The sequence below is a fragment of the Gouania willdenowi genome, chromosome 13 (genome assembly GCF_900634775.1).
Source record: "Gouania willdenowi chromosome 13, fGouWil2.1, whole genome shotgun sequence".
Taxonomy (NCBI): Eukaryota; Metazoa; Chordata; class Actinopteri; order Blenniiformes; family Gobiesocidae; genus Gouania; species Gouania willdenowi.
This window is the reverse complement of record NC_041056.1, coordinates 12,749,106-12,765,341: the sequence shown is the minus strand read 5'-3', so window position 1 is coordinate 12,765,341 and position 16,236 is coordinate 12,749,106. Positions and strand designations below refer to the sequence as shown.

General features: G+C 38.6%; 1 protein-coding gene across 3 annotated transcripts in view; it reads right to left on the bottom strand.

Moving 5' to 3' along the window:
* Nucleotides 1-16,236, bottom strand: part of cadm1b (cell adhesion molecule 1b) — a 250,324-nt gene that overhangs the window by 69,303 nt on the left and 164,785 nt on the right. For 2 of the 3 annotated variants that reach the window (XM_028465286.1, XM_028465284.1), the window contains exon 2: nt 163-183. The exons of the other annotated variant lie outside the window; for it this stretch is intronic. In XM_028465286.1, coding sequence (XP_028321087.1) covers nt 163-183 — 21 coding nt within the window. The remainder of the gene's footprint in view (nt 1-162; nt 184-16,236) is intronic. 3 annotated transcript variants of the gene reach the window in all.

Below are 16,236 nucleotides of genomic sequence, written 5' to 3'. Positions count from 1 at the left end.
GATCATCAGTGCCTGAAGAAAAAAAAAAAAAGCATCATAATCAGGCCATTCATGTAAATATAATAACCAGATGAGCAGTCTGCCATGGACAGCCAATCAACACATGCAGGCAAAAGCAAGCACGTCCAAATGAACAGCAGGGAGCAAAAAAAGAAAGAGTACCTGTCAGGATTTCAGCAGCTCCTGTTGCAGCAGCGCAGGTGAAGACGAGTGCAGAGGAAAGAAAAAAAAAGAAAAAGAGAGAAACAGGCTGTGAGCAGACAGGAAGCAAGCAGAGCGCTGTTTGTAACCGTTGGGTGCAAAAAATGTGCTCATAATTTCTAAATAGGCATGTTAGAATTCATTAAACTCCAGTTCCATATGCTATTTGTTTTTCACCAATTAAGACAAACCCGAAAGCTATAATCACGAGTCATTATTACAAATAAGCCATTATTTTCTTCCGCAGGTGTGTGCAATCCAAACATAATGAGCACATTTTCTCCCTTCAATACATTCCTGGTTAATGTGGAGAAAGAACATGGGAGAATATTCCACACTTTGTTTCCTCCCTCACTTATGTCGCTGATTGAGATTCCAGCCATAAGCCCCGCTGTGGAGCAGCTACTGCCTGGAGACGCTCCCCCGGGACCTGCAATGTATCCTGGAGAAGAGAGCACCCATTCGGAACGGTGCCCACCCAAACTGGCATCTCACAGGGCATGGGAGACTGGCGTGTTCCCAAGTCCCTGCAGCAAGGCTCGGGCTTGCACCCACGGGAGAGCTTCCATCATTCATCGTCTGCTATTCATAAACAAGCTCTCCTACACTTTTCAAACCCTCACATTCTATTCCTTGCCACTGTTTTATTCTTCTACTGCACAGTCATGTACATTTTTATATTCCCCCTCCCCCCAAAGTATCTTATTATAGTGACATTTTACACAAATTTGGGTGTTTCAGTTTCTGTGCCTGTGAGCAATTTGGGTTTCAGTAGCAAGTGTAGAGTGTGTTGAAGTGACTGCTTGTCTCACTTGTCATTGTTGGCATAATAAGGGTGTAAGGTATGACGCATGTCCTTGTTGTGCTCCTTTGTGCATTTTCCACGTGTCAGCAATTCCCTCAGGGACAAAAAGTGTGATTGACAAATCACACGTGATGGGATACAACATTTCACAGATTGTGCAGAAACAGCCACTATCTCCAACTCCAGGCCAGTGCAACATTAAAAAAGTTATACTCAAAAGATTGGGTAACACTTTATTTTAAGTTCTATACAAAGGCTGACATTAGGCTGTCATCATCATGACATGATACATGTCATTAACATAAAAGAGGTGTCATTAAGTGCTGTTGGCTACCCTGACCCTAACCCTTTGTTACCCTAACCCTTTGTTACCCTAACCATTACCCTAACCAAGACAGGGGCAAATGGTGGCCCGGGGGACACATACGGCTCTCGGCCTAATTTTCTGTGGCCCCCAAAAGTAGGGCTAAATAAACAAAATAACCCCAAAAATACACAAAACGCCTACAGGAAGCAAAAGAAACACAAATACACAAAAGAAACAGGAAAACGTACAAAATTACAACAAAACTCACACAATAAGAGAAATATACAAAACCACACCAAGAACACAAAAACACACAAAATAAGAGAAAACACACAAAATGACAGTAAAAAGAGACAAAACGACAACAAAAACTCAGTATATATACATATCAAAATGACAATGAGGTTCAGATTTCTTAGATTCTAAATGCTGATGTAAAATTTCATAATGTGGCCCTCGGATCAGAAAATTGCATTTTTGCTGGCCCCACTGTGATAAAAGTTGCCCATATCTGTCATAATCCTAATCTAAAAATGCCAACATAGCTCCAAAGGTGTCATAATTTAGCAAATGACACTTAATGACAGCCTTCATGACACCTTATTCATGCTAATAACAGGTGTCATGTCATAATAATCATAATAATGACAGCTTAATATTAGCCTTATGTTACAACTTCAAATAAAGTAAGATGACCATACGTCCGGATTTACCCGGACATGTCCTCTTTCCACGTCTTGTCCGGACCATCTGGTCGGATTTTACAAACTTGCCTAAATGTCCGGAGACCCTGAACGCACACGTTGATTTAAATCTGATTAATTCCACCAATTTCTGAAAGCTACCGAGTTACTTTTTACAGCCAGTATCATGTCATTACAGTAATTTTACTGGATGATTAAAAATTCCATAATTTGGTCAACAACTCATCACCTCTCCATCTTCACAGACAATAGTTATTTATTGAAAGTGTCTATTTGTACTGTTGCCGTACGGACAACCCCCGGTGCTATTGGTACATTTACCGAAGTACAAGTACGTAGCGTCTTAGAGTTAGGGTTCGGTTATAACCCAATATCGCAACAATTTTTAGGGTTAGGGTGACGATTAGGTTTAGAGAAAGGTCACGCAACCTAAACTGGCCAATGACTGACCGATCACGTGACCAAAACTGGCCAAATAGAGGCGCTGCGTACTGATAGAATGTTGGTATATTGATAGGGCAACCGTACGGACAGCCACTGCCTTATTTATTGAAGTGTACATTTATTGATTATTTAATGTTCTGTAAGCCTTTTTTTCTTTCTTTTTTCTTTCTAGTTGGAGATGTTTATCATTGTTTCAAAGATTGAGAGATTTTAAGAAGGTTTATATGAGATTTTTCAAGGACAAATTGTTATTAAGCATAATAAAGAGGATTTTCAAGTCTTTGTTAAAAAGAGAAAAATGAATTTTTAAACCATATGTACAATAACAACTTATTTATCTACTATATTGTATTTTGCCGTTCCAAGGTAGATTCAAGTAAACCTTGTGTCCTCTTTTTTGAAAGTCAAAATATGGTCACATTAAATGAAGTGTGATCAACCATTGTTTGGCTTTCTTATATCCATCATCCAAAATAATTAAGAAATGTGGCAGATTTCATCCGCAGTGATAGAGGTTGATAGTTTGGACTGAGGCTTCAATGAGTCCCAGTCAAACGAACCCTCAGGACAGTCCATAATGAGGCTTTTGAGCAGCTTTAATTGCCAGGTAATTATAATGTTGTAGCAACATTATGCAAATGACTCATGATCATCCTGTGTGTGTGTGTGCGTGTGTGTAGTATATTTGACCTCGTTTTATGTAACTGACAGGAGTGTAACCCAGAAAAATGAATCATCCTGATACCAGAATACCTCACTGGTAACACACAGGGTCGTGATTTCGTGCGGTGACACATCCCCTAACCCTTCACCATGATCCACTTTCTGCTGCTGGTGGCCTCAGAAAGGGCTATAAATAGCGTATAGTGGTGACACTGGATGGTGTCACACCAAGCTTCCCCCCCCCTCCCGTCCTCTCCTGTGTACCTGCAGCACATTAGGTACAAGTTATGAGGTGCCAGCTCGCCTGTGATTAGATGTCTTGGCTGTCGCTCTGCTTAGACACTGCTGATGGACAGATTTCTGGGGGAAATCTATGTGACGGCATTCGAGCGAGTGTACCCACTGCACCAATCTGTCAATCACGCAAAGGATCAGAGCAAAGCAGGGCAGTCGTCCTTCAAATAGTGCCTGTCCTTGTCTCTTCAACTCTTTCTTTTCATCCAAAGATGATTTTTTTTCCCCCTGTTTTTCACAGGGAGCCACTTATTATTTAGGAAAAAAAACTCAACAGTGTTTCTACCATCGCCTGGCAGCAAAATGAGCTCATCGTGAGCCTTTCTAAAGACATGTTCCTGTCGTACATCATGTTTCATCAAATGTCAACCTGAGAGCTCGTGATCCAATCGACACCTAAATGGATCCAAAATATTGTGCACAGTTTTTTCTCTTGAGACATGGCATCTACAGGGTAAGAGTGTCACATAGTGTTTCTTGCCTGTCTTCTGTTCTCCACTGCTCAGTGAAAGCAGTGGAGTAACACTAATGAGGCCACATTTGGTCTCAGCACTAGCGAGAGGCCTTTGAATTAATGTTGGCGCTTTCAGGTAAATCATTCTTTTGCTTATTTATGTTCCTGCATGTCAAACCTAGCGTGCAATTTCACGACCCAAGAGGACACAAAAGAGTTGGATACTGGAGCTCTGTATAGTTCCCCGTGGAGACACCCACATTGGTTACCTTTGTGACTCTCTCTCTCTCTGTATATGTGTGTGTTGTTATATGTGGAGGAATGAGTCCTCATTGTGGGTAGCCCACTGTGTTTTCTTTTAATTAGGAGGATCAGAGGTGGGCTTCAAACTTTTCTCTCTTCAAGGGGAGCGCATGGAGGCGCGAGCTCCTGCGAGGTGGACCCAACAACACGACCGAGTTTGGAGGTCAGAACTTTCTTTTAAAGAAACCGATCAAAGATCTCTTCTTTAAAAAAGAAATGAGCAGGAAACTTGTAAACAAAACTTGATGCTAGCTTTGTCAACAGGCATAATTATCTTTAGATCAACATAAAACAGCACATATTTTCCTTAGAGGCACAGTAGATGTTTTGTATATTGTAAGTTTTGAATAAACAACCTCACATCTGAGAAACTTTACTATGAGCTGTACTATAATTAGCACACAGCCACTTTAGTCATGCTACTCCCATTCTCTTTCTAATCTGACAACTCGGTTCTGGAACCAGTTTTTAACCTTCTGAGCAATTTGAGCCACAGTGACTTATCTATTAGATTGGAGCAAACAGGTCAGCCTTTGGTTCCTTTATGTTTGAACAACTGTCTGACAGTTTTCTTTCCTCAGTCCACTTTGGAGAGATACTGTACATAACACTGCAGTTGATCCAGCCAATACACATTAGAAGTGTCCCAATACATCGATTGTTAGATTAATCTCGATGCGACATGTGACGATTGAATAACGATTCATAAATGTTCAAAAATGATTGTTTTTCATAATACAATACATAATCTCGTTTAAAAGTATGAAGTAGCCACAAAGTGAGAAAAAAAAAGATGCACAAAAAATTGCGATAAACGTTAATATCGTGATAATTGTTGAATAATGGAATCGTAGTAGGGGTGCACTGATTTTCTGCAGTTTTCTGGCCGATCACAGATTTTTTTAAAAGCCTGACTAGCCGATTCCGATTTTGAAAGATTGCAATTTTTTTTTTTTTTTTTACAGAGCATACACCTAGAATATTTCAATCTCATTTTATTGTAAAACAATAAATTGTGAAACAATACAAATGTGTTGTTTTAACTAGGAGTGTGACGATATCTCGATACGGCGATATATCACAATATTTTTTTCGCACAATCGATTATCGATATGCTCGTGCTAAGTATCAATTTATTATTATTTTTTATTATATTTTTTCCTGCTTTTCCACTAAAATGTGCAGGTACGTCTTCACAAAAATGTTGTCACTGTTTGTTGAAGGAACCAATATATTGTTTACTGGAATGTTGCACTATAATGGTGTCACTGGTAAGGAAGACCCTATTTTTTGTTTACAGAAAGCACTATTGGAGATACTTATTTATTTACATTGGTATGTTGACACTTATTTACAGACTACAATACTGTCACTGTTCATAGGACACTTTTTCAATTTATTGTCTTTCAGAGATATAAAATAAAAATTGTATTTTTTCACTTAATCTTTTTTTTTTCTTATGTTATAGATTATTGGAGATTGATATCTGACCAATATATCGATAATCGCAGTATCATCATATCGTGAGATAGTCGTTATTGTGAGCTTTGTATTGCGTATTGTATCGTATCGTGAGGTACCCAGAGGTTCCCACCCCTAGTTTTAACTGCACATGAGGTAGTTATCGCAAATATAAATTAAAAGTTTACAACATTGCTGTCCAAAATGTCCAAAATTCATTTTTCACATTTTAAAAACTAAATAAACGTGTCCCATAGGTTCCACTGTGCACTGCAGTATTTTGGTTTAACAAATAAAGAAAATCACAGGGTTTGGGGTAGGTGATATAATAATAATAATCTACAGGACAAACTAACAAAACATTTTTGAGTTTTAGGTTTCCTTGTAGAGCAAAAATTTAAAAAAAATGTTCAAATGCAGCAGCTTTTAAATGTAAAAAAGGATAAAAGCTCCTAAAAGTCAAATTATTCTACAATAATAATAAGTGCATCATGTGTAACATTTTCAAAAGTCAACGTGTAATGACAGAATTAACATGGCACAGGTTAGTTGTTCTGTCATTAGTGGCAGCTTTTTATTCATGTCCAAAGACATGAACTCCATCATTGTCTTCATAGCTCTTTTCACTGCTCATAAGCACTAACAGCAGCCCACTTGCTCTTTGCCCTGCTAGCTTAGATTTAGCATTAGCTTGATTTCTCGCTTCAAATGCTGCATACTGAGCAGTGTGGTGTATCTTAAATGGTGAATAAGGTAACGTTATGTTTGCAGCGTTACAGAATTAACAAATTGCGATCCTTTGCTCTCTTTTTTTGTGTATTACTGACAAACTGCTGACATGCTAAGCTAACCGTGACTTGTTACTTTGTGACTCCATGACTCCTGTGTGGCAGAGGCATGTGCACGCAGGCACATGCACACATGAGCTAGTAGGCAGGTCTGTCAGTCTTCTCATAGCAGAAGGAGACAGTGGCTGAGTTTATGACCTACTTTAAGACCTTTGCGGGGGTAGAAAAGATCCGCAAATAGATCGGTTTCATATCCAAGGATCGGTCCCTCAAAATAAGGGAAATTGGTACCGATCGATCGGTGCATTCTTAAATCGTAGCACCCTAAATCATAATCAAATCGAATATAATCGTGAGGTTCCTTAGATGGCACACCCCTACTACAGATACAGACTCACTAAGATCATACTCAATGACAAACAAGTAGAACAACAATTGATATACATTGTTCAGGGTACGTGGTATAGCAAATCCATTCTAATGCAGAATAAATACATCAAACAGGACTGATCTTATTTGAAGGGGAAAACAATCATGGCTGCGATTCGTGAACTTGTTATATTTAGAAGTTTTTCAAAGGTGACATGGTTTAGTTTAATCACAACAAAGGCCAGAGCCAAAAACAAGAACAATTATTTTAAGGAGTTTGTGGTTGCTGCCATCTGAAAGTGTAAGCCAAGCTTGAAAACTGAGACGCTTTGAAGAGCAAATCTTGGACTTCCACTGAACAAACTCTGAAACAGTTTGATTGAACAAGGAACACAGAATGGACCAAAGACGACGAAACCGACCAAACACAGACGTCCAAACAGATCTTAGAGCTGATCACAACTGTTTGTGTTTGTGTTTTTTTATTTTTATTTTTTTTCTTACAAATGACTCCCAAAAAATACTGAAATACACAGAATAACTCTAAAAACATTCAGAACAACAGGGAAATACACAAAATGAGAAAAAAAATTCCAAATTTGAAAAAAAAAAAAAAAATACACAAAATTGATCCAACTTTAAGAACAAAAACACACCCTTTGTTCAGATTGCTCAGATTAGTCATTATTCTAAATGCTGATATGAATGTTGATAATGTGGCCCTTGGATTAGAAAATCTCATTTTTGTGGCCCCAGCTGTGATAAAAGTTGCCCATCTCTGCTATACACATTAAATAAAATGAAATACCTGTTAAGTTAATGAATTGCTGTTCCTATTAACGTCATTTATATAGATTAAATTAGAAATTAATAATGACATTTGGTGGTATTCAGATCCTACAAAATTTTAATTGCAAACTTTAACTTACTTTAAAGCAAACCAGTTTTATTTAATTTCATTTCAAGCAGCTCCTAAACAAGGATTTTCCTGTACAGCAAATCCCAGTACAACTGTGGGGTGGACTTTCTGCCAGCAAACATCATTTGAAGGTTGCACTGCCTCATTACACACACTGCTGCTCTGCAACACATGCTTTCACTTTTTAAAAATATCCAAACTAATTGACCAGAATTTCATTTACAAATGTAACCCTTCCTGTCCACGATTATCAGCTTCTATTTACAGCAGACGTAGGCAACTGCCGGCCTGGGGGCCACATGCGGCCCTCGGTGACTCCAAAAAACACTGAAAAATACGCAAAAGGGACAACAAAAAACACACAAGATGAAAAATATACAAAACAACTACAAAAGTAACTCTGAAACACATAAAACAACACACTAAACAACAAAACCATACAGTATTTAAGAAAACCATGCTGAATGACAACAAAAATGTGCAAAATGATTCCAAGAACACACAAAACAAACAACAATACATTAAACTACAACACAAATATACAAAAAAGACAGAAAAGCACATAAAACAACAAGAAAATGAGAGAAAAACACACAAAACAACAAGAAAAATGCACAAAACAAAAACAAAGACACTCAAACCCTTTGCTATTTTCTGTAATATTGCTCAGATTGGTTCTCATGGAAAAATCATAATTTCCGTGCCCCCCCCTCAGAACTGTTTGAATATTATAAAATGATTACCTGTAAACACAACACGTCGAGCTGAGACGCAATAATTATCTTGGAATATTGAAGATACAAATTGTGGTTCTTTTCTATAACCTGTAACAAAAAAAAAATCACACCACTGAGGTGGCTAATTACTCTGTTTTAATGGATTATTCTTAAACATCTGGTGGGTGACTTGAATGTGGGTGCAACAGTGACTGCTGTGTCACCGTGGAGAGCTTTCATGTTGTGAGATTAACGTGGTAATCCTTTAGAAATGCTGGCAGATATAAAAAAAAAAGCAGATGAATGCGGTGCCCTGTCTCTTTTTTAGTGAAGAGCTCTGGGCATCTAGAATTAAACATTTGAAAAGAACAGGGTTTTACTTGTGAATAAAAGGCTATAATTGAGACATGTCTCGTGGAGTATTGGCTTTGAAAAGCAAAAATTAAGTGTGAAATCTCATTGGTGTAACTGACTGGGTCCTGTCATTCATATTAGGTATAAAAATGTTTCTGTCACTGAGGGGAAAATGCAAACGGGAACAAGCTGCTTTAATGACAGTTCTGTGCAGCTCAGGTAAAGTGTTAGTGTCTCACAGTCGTGCCAAGTGGAAATAAAAGGACACGTCTGTTAACGCACGTGTGATGGCTGAAGACAATGAGCTACTGTTCAACATGGCCTTAGATGACTAAAACGTCCAAGACCTCTATCAGTTCCTAATTTGCCAATAAAAAGTCATTTCAGGAGATGAAATATCTCAAATCAATGCAAAAAAGAAAGCAGAAAGTGGCTTTTACTATTACAACTGCAACCTATGATAATATTTTATTGGATAAAATCATAGATTCTTTTTGTAATTTCTTGTTTCTTCACCAGACAAGGAGGACAGTAATTGATGGCTTGACACTGTTTTTGTTCTAGTTTGTTCCCAGTATTCATATTGACATCGGAATGAAGTAAAAACACTTCTTTGCTCCCGTCTCTGGGACTCCACATCCCACAATGCAATACACAAAAATATCAACAAACGGCACGTTTACGACAGAGATGAAAACAAACTTTCTAGTGTCAATTTTGACCTTTTTCTATTATTTTTGGAGTAAATGATGTTCGATAAATAAAAAATGTTATTTTGGGTTTAATGCTGTACGTTATGGACAAAAACTCATATCTCCATATTTTTTTTTAGTTCAAACGGCAATATATGATATAGATCTAGATATTTTAACTCAATACTGTTATGTTTTTGGCCATATGTGCCTGTTTTTGTCTCCCTCTTGTGGCTCTTTCTTGTTGATTTGGAGGGTTATGGCCCTGAGGAGCGGTCGTGGGTTTCTCGTCGCCTTATCCTGGACCCTGGTCTACTGAGGGACTTCTATCGCCGGTTCCCTGACAGGCCTGGTAGGACGCCAGGAGTCGTCCGTTGGGGGGGGTCCTGTTATGTTTTTGGCCATATGTGCCTGTTTTTGTCTCCCTCTTGTGGCTCCTTGTTTTTCTTTTAGGCTTGTTCCTGGTGGGGCGTGGACTCCGAGCAGGCACACCTGGTTCCAATTACTCATCACTGCAATACAAAAGCCTCAGACTCACCTCCACTCATCGTTGGATTGTTCCGTCTACGCTGCGGTACTTCTGCTCTAGAGATATCCTGAAGTCTATGCCTTTTGCCAAGTTTTATTTTTGATTCTGGACTTTTATTCCTCTAGTACCCGAGCCTGCTCTGGAGCCACTCCCAGGATCAAGCCAAGCCAAGAGGACACTTTTTGTTAAATAAATTCACGTCGACCCACCCTTTGGGTGTTGTGTTTGTTTATGGGTCCAACTTAACAACCCTAACAAATACATTCTTACCAGAAAGATAATTCTGGGTGGGTTACATTTGCAACCCCTTGAGGAAAATGGGAAAAAATGAAAAAACTTTCACTATGGTGATCACTGAAGGTCACATTAACATTATTACATTATTATATTATGCAAAATGCTACACAGGTGCATTTATTAACAAACAGCCACAGATTATGTGCCATTTCTGCTTCTTCTCCTATTAAAGCAATGTTTTTCAACCTTGGAGTCGGAACCTCATGTGGGGTCACCTAGAATTAAAATGGGTTCGCTTTAAAAGTCTAGTAATTGGTAAGAAAAAAAGAAAATTGATCAAAATTCTATTTTTAAAATGATATGATTTATTCTTATTATTTTTCAAATACTCATCACGCAATAAATATCAAATAACTGTATCCTATACTTAAACTTTCTCAAATATAAATCTTAGTTCAAATGAAAGCCAGTGTAGAAGTATCTGAGGTGGCACACATGTCCCTTTGTGCACTAATCCTGGCTACTCTGTATTTGTGATATACTTAAATAAACATGATCAAAACCTAATTCTAGAAAAAAAAAGTCTCTGGGGTCGCCCGACATTTGTGATATCAAAATGGGGTCACGACCCGAAAATAGGTTGAGAACCTCTGTATTAGGGGAAGGTCTGGCTTAGGACGCACTCAGCATCAATCCATCTAACTGTGCTTTTCATGCTGTTCTGAGAAATAGCAAACGCAGCGACTCCTCAAATTAGTATTTTAATACAAAATAAGCTATAAAACAGAAATATATAATTATAGATGATAATGTCATCTATATAGTGGGTCGGGGTTTTAAGGGGCTTTTAGCAGGTGCTATAAGGCTCGATAAATCAACAAGCAACTGCTTTTGTTTAGAGGTAGTTTGTTTTTTTTTTTCTTAACGCGTACTGTGCAACATTGTTTTTCTGAATTAATGCAACAGAACTGACTAGCAGCATTCATGAGCTCCAAAAGCATGTAGCAGGGAACAGATTCCCGATTAGAGCAGAGGCAAAGCTTAACCTCTGGCAAAGTGACACATCACATCTCACTCACATCGTCTATTTTTGGGTGACGCGGCAGTATTTTCTCAGGCACCACAAAGCTCCTTGTCAGCCTGCTTGTTCATCCCTGTTTAAATGGAAATTATTTATTGTTTATTACCTCACGAGCGTTTGATGGACTGTTGAACTGCACACTCAATGAGTATATACTGTCTACTACAGTATATACTGTATGATGAGGATGGTGACCGTATACTTCCAAGTTTCCCAAGATGCATTTCAAACCTACAACAACAAAAACCAGAAGCACACTGAGGCTCTGTTGATTCGCCACCTTTGAAAGGTCTGAAAACATTTTAAGCAAGAAAGTGACAAAGTAGAATATCAACATGTGGTTATTTGATCCCTAAAACTCGCAGAAGCACATTTCATGCCAACCTTTTGGAGATTTTTGGAGATCTGCCATTGTGCTACAGAAAAAACTTCCTGTTAAATTCAAAAATTCAAAACAAGAGCCCTTTTTACAAGGGAATGTTTGATATTTAGCTTGAACCCGATCCTAGAACGATTTTCCATTCTGCTCGCAATGCATCATGGGGAGGTTGAGTATGACTAGTGTGCCCACCCTGCTAGGGGAGTCCCGATCCGATATTGATATCGGTTCGATATCAGCCAGTAAACGAATATCGGATTTTATTGGACTGCATCTAGAATCTTCAATATATATTATATTTATTCAATTGTAGAATACAGTAGATATTATGTTGAAGGTTAAAATGTATGTAACCAATTAGTTAATAATAATAATAATAATAAATAAGTAATAAATAATACTGTTGCTGACTATTGTTCTCTGTTTGAGTAACATCACTTGATCAAGCCTTTTCTAACATTCCACGCTACAAAATAAGTTTGTGCTGATATCGTATCGGATCAATATCGGCATCGGCCAATACTCAAGGCTGCAATATCGGAAGTCAAAAAGTTGTGTCGGGACCTCCCTTCACCGTGCATACTTAAAAAATGTCCGATATAGTATACGTCCGGGTATTTCTTGCATACTCAATCTTTGCATACTACGTGAACGCACTACAGACTCATTTTGAAATCAGACTTAGCATGAGTAGTACGTTAGTATGTGATCTCACACACAGCCCTAGACAAAACGTTTTTGGATTCTTTGGTATTCTATTGATACAGCATCACTTCATCCATATTATAATAGTTCCTTATCGGAAAAACCTCCCTTGAGACTCAAACATAATGATTGGAATACAAGTAAGTGCTTTTCAGCCTTCGGCTTGCATACCAGCTTAGTCACAAGGTACATGTGTGTGTGTGTGTGTGTGTGTGTGTGTGTGAGGGGTAATTAGGACATCAGAAATAGCATCCGACAGGCCTGTCACTGCCCAGCAGGGAGGAGGTGGTCAGCGAGGTAAGTAGGGGTGCGACGGGGTCAAGAGACAGCTGCTGCACCACCATTTACTGTCTGGAAGCTCTCAGGGAATATTAAACTGCCAGAGCTTTGGCCAAGACACGTCCTGATAAACAGAATGCTTCACTTTACACAAGAAGTTAGAGGCTGATTTATGCTACTAGCATAGAAAGAGCTATTGGTTTTTTTTGTTGTTCACAAAATATTACAGTGTAAGTGCACCCCCTGGTTTCTAAAAAATGCCTTGATTATGGGTGTGGCTCCTGGGGCAGTTAAGACACGCCCAGTCTTACTACTGTATAAAACCTCCAAAGAACAATCTACGCTATACTTACTATCTACTTAATACTCACTATACTTCTCTATTAGCAATTCTCTCAATTCAACCTACTTACCACAGATTGTCCACAGGGGCTAGTTTTTATAGGAGGGGCGGGGCTAACAGTCCTTGTTTGTGATGCAAGATGGTCCAAAATGTCACAGAATCTTGTTCTCAGCCAATAGCAAAATAGAGGGCAGTCACTCTTATATTTACACCAAAATATATCAAAATAAAATACTAGTTGGAACATGATCAATCAACAGCACTATTTAATACCCAAATACATGTGTTTTCAGCAGAAAAGTTTTTGGTTTTGGGTTATAGTTATTTTTTAAAACCAAACTTACAAAAGTCGGAAACACTTTACTTGAAGTTTTGCAATAAAGGCTGACATTACGCTGTCATTGTTATGAATAAGGTGTGATGAAGGCTGTCATTAAGTGTTGTTCGCTAAATTATGACACCTTTGGAGCTATGTTGGCATTTTTTGGGTGAGGTGGAGGGATCTAGTTGGGTTTTGCAGAATTAGGGTTAGGGTTAAGTAGGGTTCGGGTTAGGGGTTAAGATAACGAACAAAACTTAAAGGTCCCATATTCTAAAAAAAACACGTTTTTTTTTCTGGTCTCTACATCTATAAACTGGTCCTCACTGAGCCTGCCAACTCCCAGAATGAGGTGATTCCTGATTGGTCTCTGCAGCCCACCCACTGGTAAAACGGCACTCTTACAGGCTGTTCAGATTCAACTCCTGTCGTTACGTAACCAAAGGAATCATTTTCATAGGCCGACCTCCTCTGAGCAATGACAGGAGACATCCGAGAGGGGGGCGTTCATCCCCAAGGTGAAGTTTGGTGTGTCCAGCGGTGAGATAGTGGTAATGTCATCGCTCAGAGCTAGACACGCAAATTGCTCTGTTGTTGGTTGCAAAAGTCAACATAAGTGTCTATATTACACTTGCATAAGAGGCATCCTCTCTGTGAGAGGGGCGTGTCGCAGGTAAGGCCAATGGGCAAGTAGGCGTTGACAGACGGAGCTCATTAGCATTTAAAGGTGCAGGTAAAGAAACAGCCTGTTCTCAGGAGTTCATTTGAGCAACATTTAGACAGCTGTAATTCAGGACCACGGATGGGTTTGAGGCAATGCATATAGAATACAGTGTTGTTGGACCTTTGACATCTGTGTGAAATTGATGAAAAACAATATAATATGGGATATAAAGACAGCCTTCATGACACCTTACTCATGCTCATGACATGTCATAATAATAACTGTAATCTCAGACTTTATGTATAAAACTTCAAGGAAAGTGTTATCCAAAAGTTAATATGATTTTTTTTATTTAATCATAATTGGTCACTTCGGGCCCCACTGTCATTTTTACAGTAGCAGCTGTTTTCATAATATTTTTTATGTGTGGTCTCAGATTAATGTATCCATCTCCATCAGAAAAAAGGCGTTGTTATTTCCACATGATCTAACAGGTATTAAATACACACGCAAAAGGCTGATGACCTTGGTGATGACATACCATTAATTGTAAAGATGGATTATCATAATCAAAACAATAACACGGCTGTTTTCCTGGCACCACTTTCCCAAACACCTGTGCCCATTCGCTAGCTGCCTCTTGCTCACACACTCATAATCACCTCTATCAGCCCAAAACGGTAACTGCATCCGGGGACGCTAAACACGTCCATTTGTTTGCAGTTGTAATGTCTTTTGTGCACCTCAATCAGGCACCTGTCAAACACACACCTGCTACCTCATCGCTAAGAGAAAAGAAGGAGGGAAGGCCTTTTTGTTTTCTTGCGGAGTTCATAATCAGCATGTTGTTTCCAATCTTCTTCCACCATTTTTCAATTTCCCATTTCCCTTTTCTCAGTCAAATCACTGCTATCAATCAGGTGCGAGGGAGAGGGAGAGGGGGGAAGTTCCTTGATGAAACCATATCCAGCCCCAGGCCTCATTAGTCAGAGACTGCAGGAAGAAATGCGCGCTTGAATGTGAGCGGTGCGTGTGTGTGTACTAGTAGTGTGTGTCTGTCAATATGAGGCCATTTAGCTTTTCCCATTCCCTGCAAATGATGCACAGTGGACATTATGCTCTCCATTTGAGTTTGCCAAGATGGATACTCAAACCGAGTTACTTCTATTACATTTTGCCCTTTCCCTCCGCTGTGCTTACTGATATCATAGCAGAGGATGACCTATAACGTTAAAAAAAACCTCTTTCTGTGCATCCCTGACAGCGTTTTTTTAGAATCAGTGCTGTGAAAACATCTCATAAATGAAATGTGGGGGACTAACAGTCGATGTGAGTCAAACCATAGCAGCTGCATAAGCACAAGCTGTATTGATCTAATGCTACGAGTCCGTCCAGCATCTTTAAAGAGAGTCAATTTAGTTGTTTTGATTGTATGCTGAACACACAGCTATACAGACGAAACAGCACAAAGAACCGTGTAATCATTTATGGGGCACAAATTAAAAAAACAAATACAAACCGTAAAGAAAACATGACCACACGCATAAAGTCAGTTTTTTTTTGTTTTTTTTTTTTCTTAATGTGGTTACATCAACAATGTTTTACTGTATGTATGGATTATAAAAGAGATTTATTGAAGTGCTCGGACAAAATGGCAACTACAGTAAATTTGCACCGGCAGGGTAATACACAGCTTCACTGCTTTCATTTATTCACAGCATGACATTTGCTTCATTGCACAGAGTGTGTTCTAACTGTGTGCCAATGGCCACATCATTTAGACTGGACCCGCATGAATATTTAACATTAGCGCCTGGCTCGTGGCTCACAGAAAAAAAAAAAAAAAAAAAAAAAAATATATATATATATATATATATATATATACATACTCTTTTTTTTTTGTTGTTGCGTGATTTGCAGAGGCACTGTGTGAAAAAAAATATAAATAACACAACCCTTCTTTTGTGATGAATCGTGTGAGGGTTTATGTTGTATTAAGCAAGCAAAACAAATGGTTATCAATCATTGGAGGCTTTCCATGCATGTAAGCTATGCATCTTCCATACTACTTGGTTTTTATAGTATCAGCTGTCAGTCTTGCGAGTGTAAAAAAGGGTCAGCCTTCAGCTCTCTCCTGTTTTTTTTTTAATATACTGTATACATGTTCCAAGGAGACTAACCGATTCCAACGCGATGTACATGAAAATCTAGTATAATATAGTGATT